The sequence below is a fragment of the Pelodiscus sinensis genome, chromosome 5 (genome assembly GCF_052426305.1).
Source record: "Pelodiscus sinensis isolate ZL-2025 chromosome 5, ASM5242630v1, whole genome shotgun sequence".
NCBI lineage: Eukaryota > Metazoa > Chordata > Testudines > Trionychidae > Pelodiscus > Pelodiscus sinensis.
Window position 1 is genome coordinate 123,809,234 of NC_143056.1, and position 26,692 is coordinate 123,835,925.

Sequence of the window (26,692 nt, forward strand, 5' to 3'; positions counted from 1 at the left end):
AGGTCTAGAGAACATGACCTATGAAGCCAGGCTTCATGAACTGGGCTTGTTTAGTTTGGAAAAAAGAAGATTAAGGGGGGACATGATAGCGGTTTTCAAATATCTAAAAGGGTGTCACAAGGAGGAAGGAGAAAATGTGTTCCTCTTGGTTTCTGAGGACAGGACAAGGAGTAATGCGCTTAAAGTGCAGCAGGGGAGGTTTAGATTGGACATTAGGAAAAAATTCCTAACTGTCAGGGTGGTCAAATATTGGAATAAATTGCCAAGGGAGGTGGTGGAATCTCCCTCTCTGGAGATATTTAAGAACAGGTTAGATAGACATCTGTCAGGGATGGTGTAGGTGGAGCTTGGTCCTGCCTTGAGGGCGGGGGGCTGGACTCGATGACCTCTTGAGGTCCCTTCCAGTCCTATGATTCTATGATTCTATGATAAGGGCAGGAGGTACTTCAAAGCAGCAGTGCTGCTTGAAGCTTGGGGACAGATCCCAGGCTCCACATGGTGCTGCCGTTTTAAAATGCCACGTGTAGCCCAGAGCCAGCTGGGGTGTCCCCAGGCTGCATGAAGCATTTCAAAGCAGCAGTGCCGTGTGGAGCCCGGGATCAGCTGGGGATCCCCCACTGACCCCAGGCTCCATGCACTGCTGCCACTTTGAAATGCCATGGAGAGCTCAGCGTCAGGCTCCTCAAAGCGTTTCAAAATTGCAGTGTCACGTGGAGCCAGGGATCAGCTTGGGACTCCCCCATTGACCCAGCTTGGGGCTCCGTGCAGCACTGCCGCTTTGAAATGCTGCAGGGAGCCCAATGTCAGGCTGCTCGCAGCATTTCAAAGCAGCAGTGCTGCAAGAAGCCCGGGATCAGCTGGAGTCCCCAGCTGATCCCGGGCGCTACGTGGCGCTTTCGGCTTTGAAGGGTAGCAACAGCCCTAGAGCTATTGCTACACTTCAAAGGTGAAATCACCCTATCAACTAATTGAATAGTCGATGCAAAATGCATCGACTATTCGATTAGTCAATTAGTCAATACTTAACATCCTTAAGATACACTGGCTCTGGAAAATATGCTGCCATCATCAAGTGATTTAAACACTGAAAAATCAGGAAGGAACACTTGAATTCCTTTCCCATGGGTCCCCTAAGCTCTTCTGCCATGAGAGGTTGAAAAAAGAAACAAAAAGGACAGAAAAACTGTATCTATGATAGCTGACCTCTTAGGCTAGGCAGACACACACAGAAACCTCCTGTTACCTTCCAGGACGCAAGGATCAAATCATCGCCTAAGTACACATTTTCCCTTAATTACTCTCAATCCCTTCATGGTACAGTCCACTTCCATGCCCCAAACTCCACAGAGACATGGTAGTTCTGATTGCTGTATTTGGCTCCCTCCAGCCGTTAAATAAGATCTCCCACAAAGAGAAATGGCAACAGGTATGTATCTACGATTCAAGTTTCAGCATTGCATCCCACTGGTTCTTCTGGCTTCCTGCCAACACCCCTACCTATCTGAGTTTAACCCTTTAGTCACCAAATGCTGGCCAGCATTCCAATCTATCACAGTTGAAGATATCTCAAACTCTGATCTTAATTTTTTAAAATCCTGTATTACTAATTAATACAGGGGTAGGGAACCTCAGGCCTAGGGGCCAAATGTGTCTCCTGGCTTGCCTGGATCTGGCCCCCGAGGCTCAGGGATCCCCACCACATCAGGGAGCCCAGTCTGGCACTTCAGCCCCCCTGCCACTCACCCACAGGGCAGGAGCATACAAAATCGACTAGCCTGGGCCCCCTGGGCTCTAGTGTGTGAGGGGAATGAGAGGAGTGTCTTTTTCCTTCTCAGTCAAGGGCTTCACACTTTTGCTTCTCACTTGTGTATGGCGCCTGACTGATTTTTCTGTGGGTCAGCAGCCCCTGACAAAAAAAGTTCCCCACCCCTAAATTAATACATGGTATATTTGATTTCATATTAAATATCATCAGCATTGCTCCTTGTTAACTATCCCTTGTTTTAATATATTTTCTTTCATACTTAGGGACTGCTTAATGTGGGGAGGGGAGTTTCTGTACTGGTGGTGCACATCCAACCACTACCTCAATACTGGTGTTGCACATAAGAAAATTCAACCCACCCAAGGACAGAAAATGTTAGAGGGAACACTGATCCAGAGGTAAGCAATTAACAAGTTAAAAAACGTAATGCATAATATAGTTTTCAGTTAACCGCAGGCATTAACTGTCACCAACAGCCTCAGTCAAGACCCTTTATAAATGACAAATGAAGGTAAAGGTAAAACTTTTCTTTTCAGAAAAATGTTTTTGCTGAAAGGGAGATTCATACTTTACCTTCAAAAGGAAGTAAAAATTATGAAGGTTTTGATTAAGATTGCAATGCAAAATCACTCAATTTCAATATAAATTATTATTTTAATTTGAAACAAAATACAGGATTATGTAGCACTTTAAAGACTAACAAGATGGTTTATTAGATGATGAGCTTTCGTGGGCCAGACCCACTTCCTCAGATCAAACAATGGAAGAAAATAGTCACAACCATATATACCAAAGGATACAATTTAAAAAAAAATGAACACACATGAAAAGGGCAAATCACATTACAGAACAGAAGGGGGGTGGGGCGGGGGGAAGGAAGGTGAATGCCAGTGAGTTAATGAATTGCAACAAACCCCGCTGCCAGCTTTGTCCACATATTCACTCTGCTGACACCGTTATTGGGCCTAACCGAGTTATAAGATCAAGAATACATATTCCTGCGCCTCCAGAAATATAATCTATGCTATCATGTGCCGAAAGTGTCCGTCTGCTATGTACATTGGACAAACGTCTCAGACACTTCGCCAAAGAATCAATGCCCACAAAACAGACATTAGACAGGATCACAAAGAAAAAACAGTTGCTTGTCATTTCAACCAGAAAGGACACTGTCTGAATGACCTGCTAACCTGCATCCTACTTCAGAAGACATTCAAATCTGCACTTGAAAGGGAATCCTCTGAACTGGCATTCATGCTAAAATTCGACACTCTCCGCAGGGGAATTAACAAAGACTCCAACTATCTTACCTATTACAAAGATAGCTTCCCCAATTATCACCTCTAATACTATTAACTCACAGACATTTCCCCTTCCCCACCTTTAATATCATTAACTCACTGGCATTCACCTTCCTTCCCCCCCCCCCCACATCCCCCTTCTGTTCTGTAATGTGATTTGTCCTTTTCATGTGTGTTCATTTTTTTTAAATTGTATCCTTTGGTATATATGGTTGTGACTATTTTCTTCCATTATTTGATCTGAGGAAGTGGGGTCTGGCCCACGAAAGCTCATCATCTAATAAACCATCTTGTTAGTCTTTAAAGTGCTACATAGTCCTCTATTTTGTTTCAGCTACACCAGACTAACACGGCTACATCTCTATCACTATTTTAATTTGTTTTTCTTTCTTGTGTTTGATCACTAAATTTTCAATTTTAGAGTGGGTGCTTTTGAGTGTTCACTAAAAATCAAGTAAATCACCATACCTTAAAAAACCCATGTGTGTTGCATTATGCCCCATTTTAAAACAATTATAGTTACTAAATATACAGTACCTCATTTACAAAGTAGCCCAATACTCCAAGGAGAACTCCAATAAAACAAAGAATTATAATAATAGGAACATTCCATTCCTTCAGAAAGGTTCTCAACAAAGCTGGAAACAAAGAGAGATTATTATTCATAGAAACAACATCATTGTATATAATTCCAAAACATGCATCTCTACCATAAGCAGCACAGATCTGACCTGAAATTCTCCTGTATCTGCTACATAATTTTGGGTCTGCAAACAAGCTATAAATGTTGTGAAGATCCACATTTAAGATGCATAAACTCAACGTTCAACCAGTACTTATTTTCATATCCAGAGCACAACTGAATGTACATTCCTATTTCAAGGTTGCTGGTGTAGCTGGTAAGCACTAATCAAAATCTGTATTTCCCTTGTGCTCAAATGTACAAAGCAAGAAAAGTATAACAATAGACACTTGCTATACCTGCCAAGGATATTTTATATTTTTTTCTTTCCACTTTCTATATCTCAACCTGATTGCTTCAGTATAGTAACACCAAAATATTTTATGGACATCTGAAAGTATTTACCCAAATGGTGTTTTGAATAAACAGCTAAACAAATATGTGAATTCATCTTAGGGGAAGCATATAGCAAAGGCAGATTACACAAATCATGTACAGGCAGTCCCCGGGTTACGTACAAGATAGGGACTGTAGGTTTGTTCTTAAGTTGAATTTGTATGTAAGTCGGAACTGGTACATATTGTAGGGGAAACTCTAGCCAAACATTTCTCCAGTGCTCAGTTTTATTCTCCCACACCTCACTTCCTTCAGTCCTTTATTCTCAAGCTGAGGTGTCTGCTGAGAAAAGCCGCTCCACGTCTCCCTGGTCTGCTGGGGGGGGGGCGCTAGCTTCGCGTCTCCCTGGTCTGCTGGGGGGGAGCAGCTAGTGCAGGGTTGCCTCACCCCGTTTGTAAGTAGGGATCCGATGTAAGTCGGATCCATGTAACCCGGGGACTGCCTGTAATGGGGATATGCAGAAATAATGTCTGAAAAAGTGTTTCAGTTAACCAAAATAGTGTTATTCAGCATTTACATGTTTAAAAAAAAACCAACTACTTGCTTCTTTTTCCTAGTTTGTAATACCAAGTTGAAAATTCACCAATGAAAATACACCAGTGAAAAGTCTAGCCAATAAGACCCATATTAGAACCTCCCTAAAACATTTGCCCAAGTTACACGTCACCAAATTCCCAATAGCTCCATACTGTGGCATCTGGGGATATTCTTATATAGTTCATTTGCAGCATTCCTAACAGAGAATTATAAACAAACAACATAAAAGTTAAAACATTATATGATATTGCAACAACACAAAAAAGTTCCTCCTGACATCTTAAAAATGAGCATGGTAGTACAACTAAAAGTGTTATAGGTATCGTGGGCACCCAATGCCTTCTTGGGCCCAAATTAAGGCCAAAAAAAGCCAACAGTATCCATATAAAAATGAAAACAAAGAGAGAGACCTGGCCAGCTAAAGTCCACAGAGTGCTGCACCATCACCATATATCAGTAAACTTATGATTTCCAGATCCATCAGGTTATGAAATACAAAATAACAGAACAAGATAGACTAATGGTAACAGTACGGATTGCTCCTATCAGTTGGAAGAACTGTAATTAGGCCCATTTGTCACAGACTTAATTATGCATCTTGCATACATCAGAATTTGGAAGCAGGTAATATTTGGAGTGGGAAGTAGGGATGCTAACTATCATGTATTTGTGTAAACGTGTAACCTCTGGAAAAGGGGAAGGGGGCAGTTAGAAGCCAGTGCTCGCAGAGAGCCAGCTTAACAGCCATCTTCCCACACATGCTGGCTTCTACCTGCCCCCTGAGCTTTTAAGCCAACTCCCCTCCCAGCACTGGCTCTAGCCTACCCCCCTGCCTCCCCACACACACCACACTACCACCTCTATGGAAGGCAGTTTGGGGAGGGAGGACAGGCGGTTCCATGGAGTCGACACATGCAAAGCACCAGTTTAAAAGCAGGCTCCCTGCACATATGAGCTCCCGCCTGCCCCTCTCAGTTGCCTCTGATCCAGATGCAGCAGCAGGGAGGAGAGGGGGAGAGAGATGCGGAGGAGGCAGCTCCGTGGGGGCTGGCTTGAAAGCTGGCTCCCCACATTTATCAGCTCCAGCCTGCCCACCTCACTCTGCTGCCTATCAGAGGCAGCAGCAGGATGGGGAGAGGCAGTGCCATGGGAACTAGTGTTGCCTTTAAGCCAGCTCTCCCCAAACACGTTTCCACCTGCCCCTCTGCACTGCTGCCTCAGAGAGGTGCAGGGAGGAGAGGGTTCTGCAGCAGCTGGCACGTACTTAGATCCGGCTTAGAAGTCAGCCCCCCTCGCATATCGGCTCCCACCTCCCCCCCTTGCTGCCTCTGATACAGAGGCAGCAAGATGGGGTGCCTATAGTCAATGGAATTAAACAATAAACCCAGACTTATCAATTCTGTAATCAACTACACACTTACATCCTAGATGGGATAGTGTAAACGTGTAAATAGTAAAATGAACCTGGTCTCATTCACGGTTACACGCAGCCCCCTTAACTCTCACAGTGCTGCCTCTGATACAGGGGCAGGTGCTCCTGGGAAGCTGGCTTCCCAGACTCCCACACTCCCCCATGTAGCTATCTCTGATACAGAGACAGCAGCATGGGGTGGTTGGGGTCAGGTGGAAGCGAGTGCACGCACACCATCTCCTGCAGGGCTGCTTTCCAACCCTATGTGTAAACATGTACCAACTGAAAAGATTTGGATCAGAGTTGAGTGACAAAAACACCCCTTTTAATGAATCATGCTTGCTTCTCCAGAAACTCTGGCCTTGATGCAGATATGGTGGATATACATGACAAATCTCTATTCTTGCTATGGGAGAAGGACTATTTTCTGCCTTGAAATGAAGCATATTTACATTACATATCTCAAATCCACTTCATGGATTTTAGAGTTATTACACCTTTTGTGATATATAATTTATATTAAGACATAAACATGGGAAAAAAGTCAGTTATGTATATTTATGCCTAAGGAAATCATGGTAAAAGATTATTTTAAAACTAGTCCTGAACTATGGATGTTAATGGGTTACAAGTACCCGATACCCTGGGAATAGCCCTGCCAGGCCCCCGTGTATGGCTGGAAGCAGCCAGACTAGAATAGCCCTTGTCCACTGGGGACTCCAGCCTCGCTGCAGCAAGCAAGGGGGGCCACTCCATCCCAACAAGTTGAACTTAAGGTTTAACCGGTTAACTAAGTAAACAGTATTTTACATCCCTATCCTGAACTGTTGTGTCTTCCAGTGATTTTAAGAAACTGTGATTTTTAAAATGTGGTCAAATAAGGACAAATTTAAAAAAATCCTCCTTTTTGCTTACAAAGAGAAAATTAAATTTTAAAAGCCAGCACAACTAAGAAATGGAAGGTTTTCCCCTTATTTTATAAAGCAAATTTCTGCAAAGGAGACTATTTGTTCAAAATCTGGGCTACTGTTCCTCACTACACTTTTAAAGGCAGCTCCACTCTCCTAGTTTGTTAAGCTTCTAATCTCCAGCACGGAATCTCTTATAAGTCATCCTCTCTGTCAGCCACACAAATTCAGAATTCTGAAATTTGCCACTAAATATATTAATCATTCTTGGGTGAGATTTCTTAACAGGTATGCTCCCTCACAAAAAATCAATTAACTAAGTAAAACCAAAATCTTCCTTTAAGAGAAGAAGCCCATCAGTCTGGATTCTGTGGAACACCTAATGGCACCCCAGGTGAATCTTGGACATGCTTACTGAGATAACAGAACGAGGGAGTGCCTGGGGTCACAGCCCCAAAATATTCTTTCAAAAGAGCCAAATCAATTGACAAGTTTGCCATTTGACTGAGAAATGGCAAATAAAGAAAGAGACTGAATTCCAGGTTTTTACACCCATGAGGTAGTAATACCCCTAAAGATGAATGAACACTTATACCCAGAAGATAAAAAGCACCTTTGACCAGGCAGCATTCCTTAAACAACACTGGCACTGTGCTATGACCAAAAGGGAACCCAGAGAGCCATTTTCCCTAAAGCCAGTCCTGCAGTCAATGATCTTTAGGATTTGCATCAATTGCAAGCCTTTGACCATCCCAGAGCTCGGGGTGGGAGCAAGTCTTGCTTCACTGGCAGTTTGGTTCCAGTCCTTGCTTCTCTTCCACCTCTGTAACCTTGAAATGATAGGTTAAATTAGCTGACAAAAGAAATGGAGAGCTAAGAATTTAATTTTCTCTCTTCTTGATATCACTAAGTCTGTTGCTCCTATAAAGGCGGAAAACAGCCAACACAAAAAGCCGTGTAAAAAATAAGAAAAGCCAGAATTCAAAGGGGAAAAGTTTAAAGACAAGGGAGAGACCACTGCACAGAATACCTTTTACTCAATGCCTAAATAAGCAGAACCTTAAAATGTTCAGTTTCCAGTGCTTTGTAAGAGTAAATAAATAAACCTGCAGGTTTAAAATGATGAGAGAGACACCTGCACTAAGGATGTAATCAATTAGTCGAGTCACTACTCACTTCCCCCCCCTTGCTGCCTCTGTATCAGAGGCAGCGGGGGGGGGGGGGGGGGGGGGGACACGACTACAGGAGCCAGTGCCAGGGAGAGCCAACTTAAAATCTGGTTCCCCCTAGCACTGTCTCCACTATGCAGAGGGGAAGGGGAGGCAGAAGGAGTAGGTCCCAGAACCAGCTCTGTCCCGGCTCATACTGGGTCAGGGACCTACCCCCGATGCAGCTCTGCATTTTAAATATAGGAGCCAGGATGCCTGCATGCCTGACTCCTACTACATTTAAACTGCAGAGCTGCAGCAGCTTCTGGATCCCGCCTCTCCATATTGGCTAATCGTGTAGTCAATCACTTCTTAACATCCTTAATCTGCACTGATCTCAAAGTAGCAGGTCAGGGAGTGGTCTAAAGTGCACTGAGTATGTTCTGTTTCTGAGGTCTTTACAACTCTTGTGATGTCACGCTTAATCCTTATATGGTGTCTCCTCTCTCATGAGCTTTTTGCCCCATTTTATCTGGAATTGCTGTAGAACAGAGTTCTTCAGTATGGTTCAGTTCTTTTCAACTAAATACACAGGGCTCATTTCACATCTAATTGGGGCTATTTTCTCTTTTTGTGACAATTACACATTATGCAGAATGATGGACAGATTATGCCCAGTGGAATTCAGAATTACATTTTATACCAGAATTTACTCCAACATTGCTTTCTTGGGAAAATAAATGCCTTATAGTTTCTCCACTGACAAGGTTGTTAGTTTGTCATCATCTGCCTAAGAGATGGTTGCAATTAGGAAAGCCATTTTAATGAAAAGGCAACGCAGAAGCAAGCAGAACTGCATTTGATTTCGGACTCAAGTTCCAATTAGTGAATTGATTCCTGCTGTTTTTGGAATCTTTTCCTTATATAAAAATGTATGATTTTTTTTTCCAGGAGGGATAGAAATGAAGGGAATGTAAGCAGGGAGATAACAAAAGAAAGAAAAAAAATGGTGCTTACAGAAGTCAAACAAACACATAAAGGGAAGGAAATGAACAGGAAGATAAGGAAGAAGAATTCAAAGGGAAACTGGGGTTGGAGTAAAGAGATAGCAAAAGGAACAGAGAAGCCCAACTGCCCAACAATAGAACATGTGCACAAAGCCGGGCAGTGAATGACATAGGGAAGAGGGGGAAAAGGTTAGAGATAAACATGAAACTAGCCAAAATGAAAAGTTAAAGAATGCCTAGATAACGTTATAATGCTATTAGGTCTTGTCTATTTCTAATAATTAACTAGACTTTGCTGACACATATGCTGAGATGAATTGGTATCACACAAGCCAACCAGGTGATCTTCTGTTCCCAAAAGTATGCAAGGTTCACAGGGACTGAAAGGAACAAGCCATTCATCCAACTTGTGCCTGCACCTGCTTACTATCATGTCAATATTAGGAGCAATGAAGTGCCTTACCGCCTACTACACAGCTCATAAATATCAGCAGCACAAGGAATGGCTGGTTCTTCGTTAGGATATGGTATTTTCCATAGAAATTCTCATCCTCTGAATTCCTCATGCTTAAGGACCCTTCTCTGGAAGATGTGACCCAGTCAAAGCTGCTGTTTATGGAAGTCATCCTGCTTGAGCACTGTGATACTCAATCCACTGGGCTCACAGACAAGCGTCCCAACCAACAGCCATGTCCCAACCACTCCCCAACTAGGCCTTCGCCTCACTGCAAGAATGGATTCCCCTTGCCCCCTGCTCACAGAAGTTCCCAGGAGTCCTTCTCCCACCAACTCCTCAGAGGGAGATGATGGGGGACTGGCTCACAGCTGGCAGCGCGATTCCTACTGGGCAGCCCCAAGCTCAACTTTTCCTGCTCCTACAAGGTCCGGAAAGCCTTCCCCAAGGTGGCTTCAGACTCAAGCCTAGCCCCGCCCGCCCTTTCAAATGATCAGCAAGGCCGGGTTCGCGATAGGAAGCCCCTTCACACACACTGTCCCTCACGAGGTGCCGCTGCGGTCGGGACCCAACGCAAAGCCCTTCCCGCCGCGGCCGTTAGATTTGAAGATAGTCCGGCGCGCGCGCCCCGCCCTCCGTCTCTTTCGCGCGCCAAAGCTTGGAACGGGAACTAGGCAGTCGAAGCCGCGCCGTCGGCTACGCCTCTATCCTCACAGCAGTTGGGGGTTGAAAACTCCCGCAGCACGCGCGGCCCGTTGCCACTCCCCAACCAGAGCTCGCGAGAGTAGCGCCGCGCGAGGCAGCAAGCGGTTCGATGTACCGGACGCAAGCAGCGCGTGTCAAAAGGGATCACATGTTGGGCCGGGCCGTGGCGGCTGCGCGACGCGTGACTGGCTCACTGCCTCGGCTGGGCAAATGTCTAACGGCAGAGAACCGAACGCGCCTGCCCCGCCCTCCGCGCGCCCCATTCCCCCTACCTCCCTCGCTCGGGCTGAGGAGGGGGAAGGGGTCAGGGCTGTAGCGGGGGGGGGGGGGGGGGTTGCAGGCTCCGGGCGGGGCCACGAACGAGGGGCTCACGGTGTGGGAGGCGGCTGCAGGTTGGACAGGGGTTTGAGATGAAGGAGGGCTCTGGCTGGAGGGGCGTGGCTCTTCAGTGGGGTTGGGGTGCAGGAGAGGGCTGTGGCCGGAGGTCCGGGAGGGGGCGTGGGCTTCCAGTAACATTTTCCACAGCTCCCAGGAAATAGCCACCAGAACCAGTGGAAAACCGTATGGTGCCCTCACAGCTGCAGGCTCACCCCTCACCACTCCCATTAGTTGCATTTCCCAGTACTTGGGCTGAGACCAAAGCGTGGACCCTCTCAGTTTCTGGCCACCCTAATGGCTGGGAGGTCACAGGAACCTGGCAGCCCTTTCTGGAAGCCTACAGAACCAGGGTAGGCAGGGTCCTTTTCAACCAGGTTGCTAGTTGAAAACTGGATCCCTGGCAATTTTACTTCTCCCCTATGGCCAGTGTCTTCTGTAAGATGGTGGTAGAAATGTAGCTGTGTTAGTCTGGTGCAGCAGAAACAAAGCTGGCCCACGAAAGCTCATCACTTATTAAACCATCTTGTTAGTCTTTAAAGTGCTACACAGTCCTGTTTTTTGTTTCTTCTGTAAGATGAGCGCTTAGGTGGCCACCCAAGAGAGATTCAGCTTCTGTCTAGCTGATTGGCAGAGCGCCCACAGCCAGCACCATGGCTGTGTCTAAACTGGCCAGTTTTTCCGGAAAATCAGCCGCTTTTCCGGAAAAACTTGCCAGCTGTCTACACTTGCCGCTTGAATTTCCACAAAAGCACTGACTTCCTACTGTAAGAAATCAGTGCTTCTTGCAGAAATACTATGCTGCTCCCATTCGGGCAAAAGTCCCTTTTGCGCAAAGCTTTTGCGCAAAAGGGCCAGTGTAAACAGCTCAGATTTGTTTTCCTCAAAAAAAGCCCCGATCGTGAAAATGGTGATCAGGGCTTTTTTGCGGAAAAGCGCATCTAGATTGGCACGGACGCTTTTCTGCAAAAAGTGCTTTTGCGGAAAAGCGTCCATGCCAATCTAGATGCTCTTTTCCGAAAATGCTTTTAACGGAAAATTTTTCCGTTAAAAGCATTTCCAGAAAATCATGCCAGTCTAGACCATGTGTTTCTGATGGTGGTGTACATCTGCACATGCCTTGGTTCAGATAGCAACGTTTATTCCACACATGTATAGAAAAAAAATTAGAGGGAATATTGCCCATGTCCAAGCCAGCTGTGATATTATGCACCTGGTGGCCAGTGCTTTGGAGGGACCCGGACTAGTGAGAAGAGGGGACCTATAATATTAAGCAGAGCTGCTCAATTTTTCTTCCCTCCAAACGAAAATCAATCCAGCATCTTCTGAAACATTTTGAAAAACTTTTTTTCACATCTCTAACAATTCACATTTTACTTTTTTCCCTATTGGGAAAAATCAGGGGAGTTAAAAAGATTAGCCACTTTCACTTTTTAAACCTAATTAAAAAATCCCACTTTCTCACAAGTATAGAAAGACCACCATCAGGTAGGTAGGCCAGTTGGCTCAAAATGAATAGGTCATAGATGTCTTTCGTGTTCTTAAGCCACAGCTCCTTGCTAATAATGAGGGAGTTTGCAGCCTACTCGGTTTCATAGAGAGCCCTTGGATTCAGCAGTGCAAAAAAAAGGTAACCTTAAATTGGTAGCTGAGGAGTTCCTTGGTGCAGAGAAATCCATGGGTGGTTTATTCTCAATATAAACACTGCTGTCTAGCTCTATTGTGCGTGAAGGGGCATGGTCAGAGTATACTGCAGTCCGGCAATTCCTAAGTCTCATGAAAGTCTCAGAGGACCATTACCACTGATGCAAGATAGAACAGCCCCATAGCTCTTGGTAAGGTTGCCAACTGCCCATCTGATCAAAAACACATTGGCAGCTCCGATCAGCACCACTAACCAGGCTGTTAAAAGTCCAGTTGGTGACAAAAGGAGGAGGAGAGGCTTTGTAGGAGCTCTGTGGAACTTGGAGGTGGTGCAAACCCTAGTGGGCAGGGGACAAAACCCAGCAGTGGGGCTAAGAAAGGCAGATGGATGCAGGCTGAGGCCAGCAAGGTTAACCATAGACAGCAGCCACAATGATGGAGCAAGCATTGTAGCCTTTAGGAAATGCTTTCAATCCCCTTCCTGCCCAGCCCACTGGAAGAAAGAGAGGAGCCATCCTGGCTCCCCGTGGTGAGCATGCATCTGGCGTCAGGGGAGGAAGTCGGGGTGGGCTGCCACCACCTATTCTGTGGGCTGTTGTGCCAGGCTTGTCTCAAGACCATGCAATCAGCATATAAGGGGCTATGGGCTTGTCACGCCTCCCACAGATAAATGGGCGGTGCAGAGGCAACATCAGGCTGCTTGCCGCAGGATCAGGTTTGAGCATAACTTCAAAGTAATTCTGGATTTGTATAACTTATTATGTCATGCGTGTCAAAATTTCATAGACTACACCATTTCAATAATCAAAGATTTTGTGAAACTCCATGCTGAAAGGAACTGAGATTGAACCCAAGCATGACTTTCTGACAGGAATGCAAAACACCCAACTTTTTCCAAAAATCAGTCCTCAAAATATTCAGTAATCCCCTAAAACTGAACTATTTGACTCAGTTAATTTATTATTTAAGAGGATTCTCACTAAATTACTCCACGATTGAATTAAGGCTCATATGGTCGTATGCTAATTCCATTTCATATTGCTTCTTTTTTTAATTCTTCAAGGTACTGAATCTGCCCTTTAAATTTCATAGTTGTATTTCTCCTTTTATATAGCTATCTTTATGTTGTGTATAATTCTAATATATTTAAAAACAAAAATGCAATGTGCTTGATTTAAATATCAACTTTATTTTAAAGCTCATTATGCATTACTTTGAGTTTTATATTTGAATTCAAGATGATTACTGAGGATGCTACAGTTTTTCTAGGAATTTTTAATATCTCCATTGGTGAGGCAAAAAATAAAGTCTCCCTTTAAAAAATAAGTCATGAACAAGCCAGAATCCTATTTTTTCCAATGATAACTCATAAATTGATGGCCAATTGATGTAATTTACAACTGTTATTTTGAGTCATAATATTGAGATTTATCAACTTCATTCTCAACTTTAAAATAAAGACAGTCTGAGGAAAAAAAGTATGCTAAATAGATGTTATTAATTTAAGATAAAGGAAATAAAATCTCAGCAAAAAACACAGAATCTGTAGACTAATAGTTTGGTTCTAATCTAAAAGCATAGCTATAATTCAGTCATATTGTATCATGAGTCATGAGCACAGTTTAAGGGTTTTCTAAGCAGCTACAGAAATTTCAATTGAGTTATGATGATATTGTTTTCAAATAAACTAATACTGTTTATAACATGGATAAGAATTATTAAAAGCTGTCAATCTTCAGATTGATTAATAGTAAAATTAATCAAATAGGAAGTAAAGATTATTTTATCTGACGTAGAGTAACATAATAGAGTATGATAAAGCATCTGAGACTATCATGCAGATTTAAACAAAGAACTAATTACATGGGTACCATGGTAAACATAATTCCTCAAAGTACGTCAGACTTTTCATGCTTCTAGCACATCATTGGTTGAATTGTAGACCTCCAATACCATTTTATTTCTAGATCATAATACAGAGTAATGGTTTCTTCTATCCAAAGTGAAAGTCCGGTAGTGATGGTAGGAAAGTTTATTCATGCAGACCTCCAGCTTAATTTCAGAAAGCACCTCTCAATTTTTTCCAGAGAAATATATAAGATTTATTATTGAATAAAGACTGTTTTGATTGTTTGTCAGGGTACATTTCTGTGTACTGTAATAATTTATTTAATCATATTCCTCTTGATGTTTTATTCTGTTACTCCTTTTCATATAAAATTAGCTTTAAAGTAATGTGTCCCTTATCTCAAATGTAATTTTTGAAATTATTTAACATGACCTGGTATAATGAAGAAATGTATTGTAATAGTATATATTATGTACATAATAGATATCTGACTCAGGTTTGTAGTGTAACAGCCAGAAATTCATAGTTGATACCAATATAATTTGGACAAGAAAATACCCTTTATTACAGATTTTTACTGAATATTTAGTTCTATTTTGAACATTGAGCTGCAACTGCTAAATGGGCAGATGATGCACTCAGCGAAAATTGAGCACGTTCTGCCTGCTCCACTGCATTATACCAGAAGAACAAAATGTAGAAATAAGAAAGCAGTGGCAAAGGCTTTGGAAAGACAATGAAAATTACCTTTCTCTTATTACTATCCATTTTCATGTTTTTCCATCCATTTGCTCTTTTCTTGGTTTGTTAAAGAAAAAACAGCCTCTATAGAGTTGAAAAAATAAAAATAATATAGGGCTGTGTCTACACTGGCCACTTATTCCGGAAAAACAGCCACTTTTCCGGAATAACTTGCCAGCTGTCTACACTGGCCGCTTGCTTTTCCGGAAAAGCACTGACGATCTACTGTAAAATCATCAGTGCTTTTCCAGAAAAACTATGCTGCTCCCATTCGGGCAAAATCCTTTTCCGGAAAACTGTTCCGGAAAAGGGCCAGTGTAGACAGCACAGATTTCTTTTCCGCAAAAAAGCCCCAATCGCAAAAATGACGATCGGGGCTTTTTTGCGGAAAAGCGCATCTACATTGGCAAGGACACTTTTCCGGAAAAGCATCCTGCCAATGTAGACGCACTTTTTCCGGAAATACTTATAACGGAAAACTATTCCATTTTAAGCATTTCCGGAAAAGAGTGCCAGTGTAGATGTAGCCTAGATGTTTTGTGGGAGATCTATGGACTACTTAGGCCAGGTCTACACTAAAGGGGAAAGTTGAATTAAGATATGCAACTCCGGCTACATTAATTACATAGCTGAAGACAATGTACCTTAATTTGAGTTTTCTCGGGGGAGCGGGGGGGTCTCCACTGCAGGAGGTCACTGGGAGCAAATGCTCCTATCAGCTTCCCTTACTTCTCACAAGAAACAAGAGTACCAGCACTGACAGGGGCGCCCTCTGAGTTTGATTTAGCTAAATTAAATGCTGGAAGATTGATCGTGAAAGAGTCACTATTCAACATAGTAAAAATATGGCCTTCCCCTTAGTGAAGACAAGTCTGCCACTTCTAAAAAGATGGAGTACACATCAGCCTGTTAGGTGGATGAAAAATCACACTTTGCTATAATAAAACAGCATTGTGATAGTTTAAGAACAGAGATTTAAGTGGTACTAAGCAAGAGAAAAAGATATAGGTATTAGTCGCAAACACAACATTTTTTCTAGTGACTAAAACTTAATCTTAGCAAGGTATATCTTTGTCTAAAACAGTTTCTCAGAGCAAGTTATCAGCATCTTGGGCTGAAGGGAAAAAAAGATCCAACTTTCACAGGTTCAGAGGATGCTGTTCCATATGCTCCTCAAATGATAGATAACTAGAATGTCTTTCCGCTCCCCTCATTTTACAAAGTCCATTGTCTTTGGCCTAAGAGCCAGGAAGATTTCCAGAGGTGCAAACTCTGTCCCACAATATTCTCATCAAGCTGTCGCTTGTTTACTAGGAATGTTAGATAGCATGTAATTGAATAATTGTGTAACTGCATCACAATTTACCAGTTACATGACTATTCAATAGTCCCCGGGGTTGGGGCCCACAGCCAGTGCACTCTTGGCCCCACTCCCAGAGAGCCCCCTGCCACTCTATGTTGCTGCCTTTCAATCAGAGGTGGCAGTCCAGGATGGCAGGTGGGAGCTGGTCTGCTGATAGAGGCAGCAGCAAGGGGTGTCAGCAGCCCCTGTCCACAGGGCACCTGAGCTCCATGCGGAGAAAGGCTGCTCCACAGCAGCAGCCCCTGTCCATGGGGGTCAGAGCTCCCCGCAGACAAAGGCTGCTCCATGGGATGCAGAGCAGCCTCTGTCTGCAGTGAGCACTGTAGACAGAGTCTGCTCTGCAGCAGCCTCCCATGTCCTCCACCCGTGCTGCTGCCTCAAAAAAAGTAACTACAGTTGTTGCAGAACACAGCAGCCTAGTTGCCAGGCTGCTTAGCAACAGAGGCTTCCAGGAGTACATCACCTCAGTATTTCATTGCTCTACTTACTGACCGCCTGTTGAATACTGTGATAGATTCAGTGTTTGGGCCCTATATGGAATTTACCCAAATTACCTAAAAGGCTGCTTCACTCTATTAGGTCATGACTTCCCACAACTATCTTCTACTGCAAATTTAACCTCTTATGTGCAGTACACAGAACTTTCTTAGCCACTGGCCCACAAATCTAGAATTCACTCCCAGAAGATAACAGGATATTCATAAACAATAGTATTCTCAAGGCAAAATGAAAAATGTGCTGCTTTGAACAAAATTTTCTACACTAGTATCACATTAAACATAACAGGTCTCTCCGTAATTGATTTGACAACGGAAAGCGAGAAATATCTTTATGTATACATTATCATTTTGGGAGGTGTTTACATATGATAACAGAGGGCCATATAAATAGGTACTGTGACAAAGCTCCCAACTTGTCTCAGTAGATCCCACTCTTCCAGACAGATTATGCTTTCCTCAGAGGCTCACTGTGACCCTAAATGTAGCCTCTCTCTCTCTCTACAGGCAAGGGTCATAGCCTATTGTGCCACATCCATCATAGGCCAGCAAGGAGATTGGTGGGAGAACTCCTAAAGTCTCTGTCATTCCTTCAGGCTTAGTAGGAACAGTTTAGCCTCCTGTCTTAACAGGGGCCTGTCTCCCCTCTCAAGGGGTTTTACTGTAGTGGATCAGGAACGGTTGAGGAAACCCAAGAACACCACCTATTTCAGGTTCTTGCCCAGAAACCCTGATAGCAGCAGCTATTGGCAGCTTTCTGTACTATGACTGGGACCTCTTAGAGCTCAGGTAATAGGGATGATCTGTCGTTCACTCTCCTGTTCCTGGATCAAAAGAAGGCATTCAATGGGGTGGACCACAGATATCTCCTGGGCACTCTGCACACCTTCAGCTTTAGGCCCCGTTTCGTGAGCTTTCTCCATGTGCTGCATGCCTCTGCGGAGTGTTTGATCAGGCTCAACTGGATCCTGACTGAGCCAGTCAGCTTTGGGGGGGAATACATCAGGGGTGTCTAAGGTCAGGTCAGCTGTACGCTCTGGCAATAAAGCTCTTCTTCTGTCTCCCCCATCAGAGGTTGATGGGTTCAGTGCTTTGAGAGCTGGAGCTGCATCTGGTCCTGTTGGCGTATGCTGCTGATGTGCTCCTTGTGGTCCAGGACCCAGGTGACCTTGTGTGAATGGAGGCTTGCCAAGCCATATACTCAGTGGCCTCTGCCCAGGTCAACTAGGTCAACAGCTCTGGCATGATGGTTGAGGACTGGTGGCAGGCAGGCCCCCTTCCACACATGCTTCTGGCCATCAGGTAAAGCACAGGTCCGCTGCTTTATCTTGGCATACACCTTTCCATCACACCTCCATCCCCGCCAGAGAACTGGCAGGGTTTGGAGGCCAGAGTGGGTGAGCGGCTGTAGAGATGGACAGGACTGCTCCAGTGTTTCTCCCTGCAGGTAAAGGCACTGGTGCTGAACCAACTGGTCCTGTCCATCCTCTGGCACCAGCTCAACACCCTGAGCTCAGCCCCAGAGGTCCTAGCCCAACTCCACAGGATAGCTCTGGAATTCTTTTGGCCAAGACTGCACTGGCTCTCTGCAGGGGTCCTGTGCCTCCCCCTGAAGGCGTGGGGACAGCGCTGGTCTGAATGCACAGCCAGGTCCATACCTTCTGCCTCCAGGCCCTGTAGAGACTCATGCAGGTAGTCCAGCGTGGAGCACATTGGTGCATGCCTTTCTCTGCCACCTCCAAGGGCTCCAATATGACCAGCAGCTTTTTTTCTCCACCTGATGGGCTTCTGCAAGACCACTCAGAGCTGCCAAAGTTCTGCCAGGAACTCCTGCAGACCTGGAAGCTGTTCACGGTGACCAGGTCCATAGTGGCCACTGAGGGGGTAGGTCTCCTTGCAGAGCCCCTGCTCCGTAATCCAGCCTTGTGTATACAGGTGGCAGAGACTCCCTCAGTGCATGGCAGAGATCACCAGAGTTGTACAAAAGGGGGGATTGGGTAGATCCCCAAGCGCTCACTCAGCACATGGGGCTCCACCCTTCAAATCCCCCTGTGCATACTCCAAGAAGTAAAGGTGGCTTTGTTGCAGCCCATTCTTGATTTCCTGCAGCAAGCCCTGTGAGAGGGTATGTCCTCCCCCACTGCAAGTCCTCTGTCCCTTTTTCTTAGGCCCTTGTTCTGCGGGGCCCCCTGGCCTCCCCATCCCTGGACCACCAGCCGACTGCAGTATCTGCAGCCTGTTTGCTTTTGAACTTGTGCCCAGGGACAAACTGTATGTGCTCATGCTCCACAGGCTGTATTTCCTCACCCTTTTGTCCTGACTGGACACTAAGTGATGGGACTACTTGACACCTGTTGAGGGTGAGGAACCCCAGTGGGCCAGTGTATATTCCACCTTGATCCCATGGCTGATCGGGGACATCAGTTGGTGGCTCCTCCATGGAGCCGTGAGCAAGGTCGTGTACTTGGCATGGTTCACCCCTGTCCCTGACGCCTGTCCCTTCTGTGACATGAGGGAAAACCTGGCACACGGCTACCTTGAATGCACCAGATTGCAGCCCCTTTTCCAGCTCCTCCAGAATCTCCTGCTGAGGTTCTGACTCCACTTTTCCCCACACCTTTTTCTTTATGCACACTCCATCCGTGGCCCCACTAAGTCACAAAACCTCCTCATCAACGTTCTTCTGGCCCTGGCAAAAGCTGCCATCTATCGTACCAGGAGGAGGATGTTGGACGAGGGGATGCTCTGTGACTGTGGGGCCTATTTCTGCTCCTTCCTTGTCTCATGCATCCGAGCAGGGTTCCTCTAGGCAGCATCCACTAGCTCCCTGGACAGCTTCAAGGAGCAGCAGGCACTGTCCAAGGTTCTCTGCTCAGTATCTCCTTCCAGTTCTCTGGTTTTAAACCTATGACCCACACCCCTGATCCTCTTTTTCATCATTTGTCTCCCGTAATCAGTTGAATTCTGGGTCCAGTGGTCCTTTCCGTAAGGCTGGGGGAGGGGCCTTTAAAAGTGGGCGGGTTTGTGCCCAACCACCTCCCATATTTCAAGTAGGTTTTTTTTTCATTGGCAGTTTTCTCTTCACTAAAGGAGATGCTACACTTCCCTGGGCCACTTCCCCAATGTGTGTTTATTACCCTTTCATTCAAAAGCCCACCCATACCTCTCCCTATGACTGATTGGAGAGAGAGCTTTATAACCGTATGTGTGCAGCCTTAATTGCAATCAGGTGTCTACATTAGCCTAACAGCTTCAAATTACTCTCTGCAGGTTAACTGGAGGCAGGTAACCACCTGGAGACAGCCTGGAGTAACGTTTGATCTGGATTATGCTAAACAATGATAACAAGATAACAGAAAACTATTTATCCAGTGACCAGTATGTCTGCCTTCTACTACCCATGGTACCCAGCTAACCTGGGTCTCTCACAGTACATAGGTAGATTTTTTTCAAGTGTAGAAATGCCAATGTAAACATTGCTTACACAACTTCAACTCATGTGTACATGCATTATTACAGTCTTCAATTATATGATCACATACTATTCAGAGTACCTATAACTCATACTGTGTGAGGATGGACAGTACTCTATAAATGAGGTACTTTTTAATATCTGTTTTTAATCTTCATTGTTCAGCTGTGTCCTCAAGCCAATTGCATTGGACACTATGCAGATTCCAAACAGAAAGAGGTGTGATTTCTTCTTCCTGACTGATTCATTGCATACTAGTCAAATTCTATGAATAGGCACTACATCTCCAGAAACATAGCTCAATTACTAGAGACTCCTGCCTTATTCAGGGTCTTAATTATATATCACAAGAGACAGCAGTCAATAATCATACATGAAGTTGAACGTCTCTTCCTTGATTAAATAATGTATGGCAGAAACATTTGGTGCTAGTCTTGCATTAAGCAGTATGATACAAAGAGCAGAGAGTCCAAAGCCAATGCCTTGAGTTCTCAAGATGAAACCTCTAGAGGGATGGATAGGATTGAAATTATTTTACTAACGTCCTATGTCTGAAGACTCTTCCGTATTCCTCATCTATTCCATATTAGCATTATTTTTATCTTATTTATTATTTGTATGGTACCAACAAGGTTTTTGGAGGTTTATAAGCAGGTACAAAAGCAAGTTTACTGCTCCAAAATGTTTATGATCCATACTGACAACATATAGACATAGAGAGAACAGGAATTGACAAAAGAAGAGTGATTGGCTTGTGAAGTTTTAATAGACATAACAGGAATCAGACAGCTCAAGTCCAGAAACAATTATCTCTTCCTCCCTTCACATACCCAGCTCATCACTGCATTGTTTAGTCATCTCAATCATTGAAAAGATATAGCAGTCACAGCTGTGTTCTTAAGGAAGTACCTCCAGGACAAAGATCTAGAAAGCTTTACAGAACATATATATACACTCCATATCAAAAGGCTCCCAATCAGATGAAAAAAAACCAACCCTTCAATCCCACCTCCAGATACTGAGGAACCCTTCTATCAGTTACTCCAGTTGCCAAGACCAGATAAGGGGAAATGTGTGGCTAAAGTATAGTGCTCAACTCCTTTGGTTCTCCTGCCATTCAATACAAATTAACTATAAAATCCAGAAAACCCTTCACCAGATACAAATACTCTTAAATAAGAAGAAACAACGAACACTATTGTACCTATAATGGAAATTAAATATACACAAACAGAATCTAATTGATAATACTCAATAAACCATCCTCATTCCACCCATCCCACCTCAACAAGCCACTCCACAGTTACTTTAAAACCTAGTAATATCTATGAGTAGCTCAAATGGCTCTTTGCAATGTTCCCTGCCTTGCACATGTTCAACATGACATTCATGTACAGGCAGTCCCCGGGTTACGTACAAGATAGGGACTGTAGGTTTGTTCTTAAGTTGAATTTGTATGTAAGTCGGAACTGGCTTCCAGATTCAGCCGCTGCTGAAACTGACCAGCGGCTGACTACAGGAAGCCCGAGGCAGAGTTGCTCTGCCGTGGGCTGCCTGGAATCAGCCGCTGATAAGTTTCAACAGTAGCTGAATCTGGACGCCTAGGACAGAGCAGCTGGGGCGCTGCCGGGTAGGTCCCCGCAGGGGCGGCGCTGCGGGGACCAACCGGGCAGCACCCCAGCTGCTCTGCCCCAGGTGTCCCCAAGTCAGCCGCTGCTGAAACTGATCAGCGGCTGATTTCAGGAAGCTCGGGCCAGAGCAAAGCCCCATTCGTATCTGCGGATCCGACATAAGTCGGATCCGCGTAAGTCGGGGACTGCCTGTATTATCAAGTTGCCTGTCACCAAGTTACCCCCTGTGGTTCAAATTACAGCTGCAGAGCAGCTCTGCAATCTGGGGCAGGAGAATTTCTCTTTATAGAGTTCCTCAGTACTTACTTCACTAACTTGTGCTGCATGCTTGGAAAAAGCTTTTCAACACTGGACCTGGGCTTGATCCTGTGAATGTTGACCCTCCCTTTTGTTCCTGAAATAAAGTTCAATATAATGAATTACTCTTTCCACATTTAGATAAGTATATTTTGATGCAATCAAATCAGGCCATCTGCTGCAAGATTAATTTGTGTTTCTTTCACTTGCGTGGATTCTCTGAACAACTGAGCAAATCAGTGAATAAGAGTTGGCTGTAATGTACTTGGAATTTCAGAATATGTAAAAGTGTCCCTTTTATGTAGGGCTGGATATTTTATACAGATGTCTGGCAGGTATAGCTTTTAAGAATGAGATGCTGATACTCTTAGTCACATTAGATGATAACTTACTTCCCAAGTAGTCCCATTGATTTTCATGGGACTACTTTTGGAATAAGAGAGGCATCCGGTCCTGTTGTGGACCAGACAATGCTCCCAAATTGGCCCAGCTTCTCCCCTTATCCTTCCTGCTGACCTGACTGACTGCGTCTAGACTGGCAAGTTTTTCCGCAAAAGCAATTGCTTTTGCACAAAAACTTGCCAGCTGTCTACACTGGCCGCTTGATTTTGCGCAAAAGCACTGATGTTCTACTGTCCAAAATCAGTGCTTCTTGCACAAATGCTTTGATGTTCCCGTTCGGGCAAAAGCCCTTTTCCGGAAATGTTTTTGCACAAGAGGGCCAGTGTAGACAGCTAAAAACTGTTTTGCGCAAAAAAGTCCTGATGGCGAAAATGGCGATCGGGCTTTCTTGCGCAAAACCGCATCTAGATTGGCACTGACGCTTTTCTGCAAAAAGTGCTTTTGCGGAAAAGCATCCGTTAAAAGCATTTGTGGAAAATCATGCCAGTCTAGACGTAGCCACTCTGTTTTGATATGCCATCCCAGCTCCTCGGTTCCAATCACATTTTTTTTTCAGGATCACTTCTATCACTTCTTCCCAACTTCTGGGCCCCTCTTCTGTTTTATCCCTGACTAGCTTGCATGCTCTTACCATCATGATGATTTTATCATTAAACTTTCCAGAGCTAGTGACTTTATCATGAAACTTGCCGGAACTTTCTACACCAGGAATTTAACTCAACATTGTTATTCTAGCTCTCTGATGACATAACTCTCTTGAAATCAGAGGTAATACACTGACAAAAACTTGAATAACACAGTGATGATCCCGCAACTAAGTCTTCATATTTTCCTTTAAATGGCTTTGTAAAACTCCTAACCTGCACAATAATCTAATAAGAGAATAAATCCTTAGCCTCTACTTAATGGTAATAGATGTTGGAGCCTAGCAGTATGGTTTCCGTTGGAAGACAAATCAGTTATGCAGAGATTGCATATTTCCTAGTCATGTTGTTTATTTTACATTATATATGGCAGTCCTTGAATACAGGTGGTCATACATAGCATTCTGGATAACCTCCCTTTCAGAAATCTCAGGCAAACACCAGAGCCAACTCTGTAGCAAAAACTGGTTCTGGTTAGAGTAAAGCAGAAAGCAGACACTCTTGCTATGTGCAACAACTCCCCACACAAGAAATGACATCACAAAAGTAACACCTGTATAGGAGGTATTCAAAAACTGCTCAAAGGATACTAAGAAGAATGCATAAAATTACACATAACAGTACCACCTGGTGACTTCCACCACTATACTATATTAAAAACTAGTTATAGGAAATGGAGTAAAAATAAATGGCTGTTCCTAAGATTGGTGAAAAATAAAGTGTGAGATATCTCAAGGGTAGTATGACAGAATGCTATCAGAAAACAAAGGTGATTCAAGTAATGCAATGAGCTTATTTTTCTTAGGGACAGGGCATTCTATTTTCTGCTCCTAACACTTCTAACCTGCTAATTCAAGAAACAAGAAATCTGAATGCACATCCCTTGTCTCCAGTACAAAATGCAGTCACTACAATAATTCATCAGACCAAATCATGTTCTTGTTTCACAATTCTGAAACTTGCCAGGAAAAATGGTTGAATTGTTTTCACCGTTCTAAAAATGATTCACTGTTCACTTTTCTCCTGATTTATGAAATACCATCTGTTTAAAAAGTAACTTGTTAAGATGCAATATATTATAGAATACTATAGCTATGCATTTTTGTGAGAGATAGTTGTACAGTAAATTAGAAGCATTTAATCCATCATATATAGAAATAATAATTTTTAGATAGTTTTCTTCCTGAATTTGTGATCCAAATTGGATCCTAATCCAAAGCCCACAGAATTCAGTGGAGAGCCTGCCATTGACTTAAGTGGGGCTTGGATTAGGCCCATTAGGGTATGTCTACACTACAAAGTTAATTCGAACTAACAGCCGTTAGTTTGAATTAACTTTAATAGGGGCTACACATGCAAACCGCTTAATTCGAACTAGGTAAGCCTCATTCTACGAGGAGTAACACCTAGTTCGAATTAAATAGTTCGAATTAAGGGCTGAAGGCTAGCCCTTCCCACTCTGGGCCAAACCAGGAAAACTCCTCTCCTCTCCCCCACCCCTGGGCCCCTTAAAAGGGTAGACTCAGGCCAGATGGCACTTGCCAGAGCCAGCCCTGCCAGCAGTCTCTGCCCCAACCCAGTGGCCCCAGGATGAGCCAGGCAGCCAATGACAGCCAGCCGTCCCCCGCCCAGTCCCCCAGCACTGGGGGGCCAGCCAGGGGCCGTAGACGGCGCGCGCCCTCCTAGATTAGTGCGGAGGTCATGTACCTCATTGAGGTTTGGGACCAGGCCCCCAACATCCATGATCGCTGCACTAGGAGGAGGAACACAGCTGTCTACGGCCGCATAGCAGCCACCATGGCCCAAAAGGGACACAGGTGCACCGAAGAGCAGGTGTGCCTGAAAGTTAAGGAGCTGTGGCAGGCGTACGCCAGGGCCACCAGGGGCGGTGCCACAGCAGGGGCTGCCACCTGCCTCTACTTCCCCATCCTCGACAAACTCCTGGTGGGCGGGGCGGTTCGCACCAGCCTGGGAGGCAGTGAGCAGGGACCGGAGGGCCCACTGCCAGCTGTTCCAGCACCAGAGTTGGCAGGGTCGTCCACAGTTGCCCTCACATCACGGGGGAAGGGAGGCTGGGCATCATCCCCTGTGTCCCCAGGGAGAACTGACCACTTCTCTTCTTTCTCTACAGCTGCACCAGCTGCTCGTGCAGGGTGCACCACCCTGCCCGGGACATGCTCCCGCACCCGCGGCCTGCTCCGGACCACCACCACGCGTCAGGAGTACTGGGACCAGAATCTGGAGGCCCTGCACCGCACTGTCGAGGCCTGGATGTGGGAAGACCTGCAGCTCCTCCGGAAGCAGCTGGCTGAGGACTGAGCCAGAAACACTAACCTGCAGGCCCTGCTGCAGAGCATGTTGCCCTGTGCCGGTCCTGTGCCTGCTGCCCCCCCAACAACTGTCCCTCCTCCCACTCCTGCCCCCCCTCACCTCTTCCTCCTCAACTTCCACACCCTCCTCCTCAATGTCCACACCCCACACCTCAACCTCTGCACCCTCCACCCCATCCCCCTGGGGACGCTGAGGCCCCTTCCCTTGCCATGCTGGGAGGCGGTTGGCCCGGCGAGACCCCCACGCCATATTCCTGAGTTCCCCTCCCCCTTCTTCCTCTTGCTTTCCCCTTCCAGCTCCCTCCTCCCAGTTTTCCCCCTCCCCCTCCCACCGTCTCTCCTGCCCTCTCCCACCTCCTTTCCCCCATCTCCCCACAGTTTCATTCCCCCTCCCCAGTTGTGTTGAATAAAGAGAGTTGTTATTTTTGAAAATACATGTCTTTTATTTTAAATCAAGAAGGGGGGGCTAGGGAAAGGTAAGTGGAAGGACAAGAGGGAGGAATGGGGCACAAGCCCCCAGTGGGGCATACCGGGGAGACTGTTAGTGCTCCTCAGGGTTGAAGCTCTCCCGCAGGGCCCCCTGGATCCTGACATCCCCTCAATGGTCCTCCCGGATGGCAACCTGCAGTCAGTGCAGCCAGGCTGCTGGCAACATGTCTACGAGAGGCAGCAGAGTCTCCGGGGGCAGGTCTGGTTCCATGTTGCAGAGTGCTGTGGTGCCCTGAGTGAGGGTAAGCAGAGCACTCTGAGACACAAATGCTTTGCTGTCTCTCAGCGAGGTAGACCAGCAAGCAGGGAAACCTGAGAACTGTCTGTCCAAGATGGGGGTTCAGGTCCCTTAAAGCATAGCCCTCAGCTAGTCTGAGGCAGCAGCCCCACACACTAAGTCCAACCCTGATGTCCTGCCAACACTGGTTCTGGCCAGCCTTACCTTCAATTCAGGGTCCACTCAATGTGGACATGCTATTTCGAATTAGCAAAATGCTAATTTGAATTAGTTTTTAGGTCTAGATGCACTAATTCGAATTAGCTTATTTCAAATGAACTAATTCCAATTAAGTTCGTTAGAATTAGCGCTGTAGTGTAGACATACCCTTAGAGTGTTGTCTGATGGCAAAATTCTGCTCAGTACC

At 45.1% G+C, this 26,692-nt stretch overlaps 1 protein-coding gene across 1 annotated transcript in view; it reads right to left on the reverse strand.

The window, feature by feature from the left end:
• Nucleotides 1–10,630, reverse strand: part of LOC112547202 (solute carrier family 9 member C1) — a 384,240-nt gene extending 373,610 nt beyond the window's left edge. Inside the window, exons 1-2 of the mRNA XM_025188925.3 lie at nt 9,619–10,630; nt 3,604–3,704 (exon numbers count right to left, since the gene is read on the reverse strand). Of these exons, the coding sequence (XP_025044710.1) occupies nt 3,604–3,704; nt 9,619–9,781 (264 nt within the window). The 5' untranslated portion in view covers nt 9,782–10,630. The remainder of the gene's footprint in view (nt 1–3,603; nt 3,705–9,618) is intronic.
• Nucleotides 10,631–26,692: the final 16,062 nt, after the last annotated feature.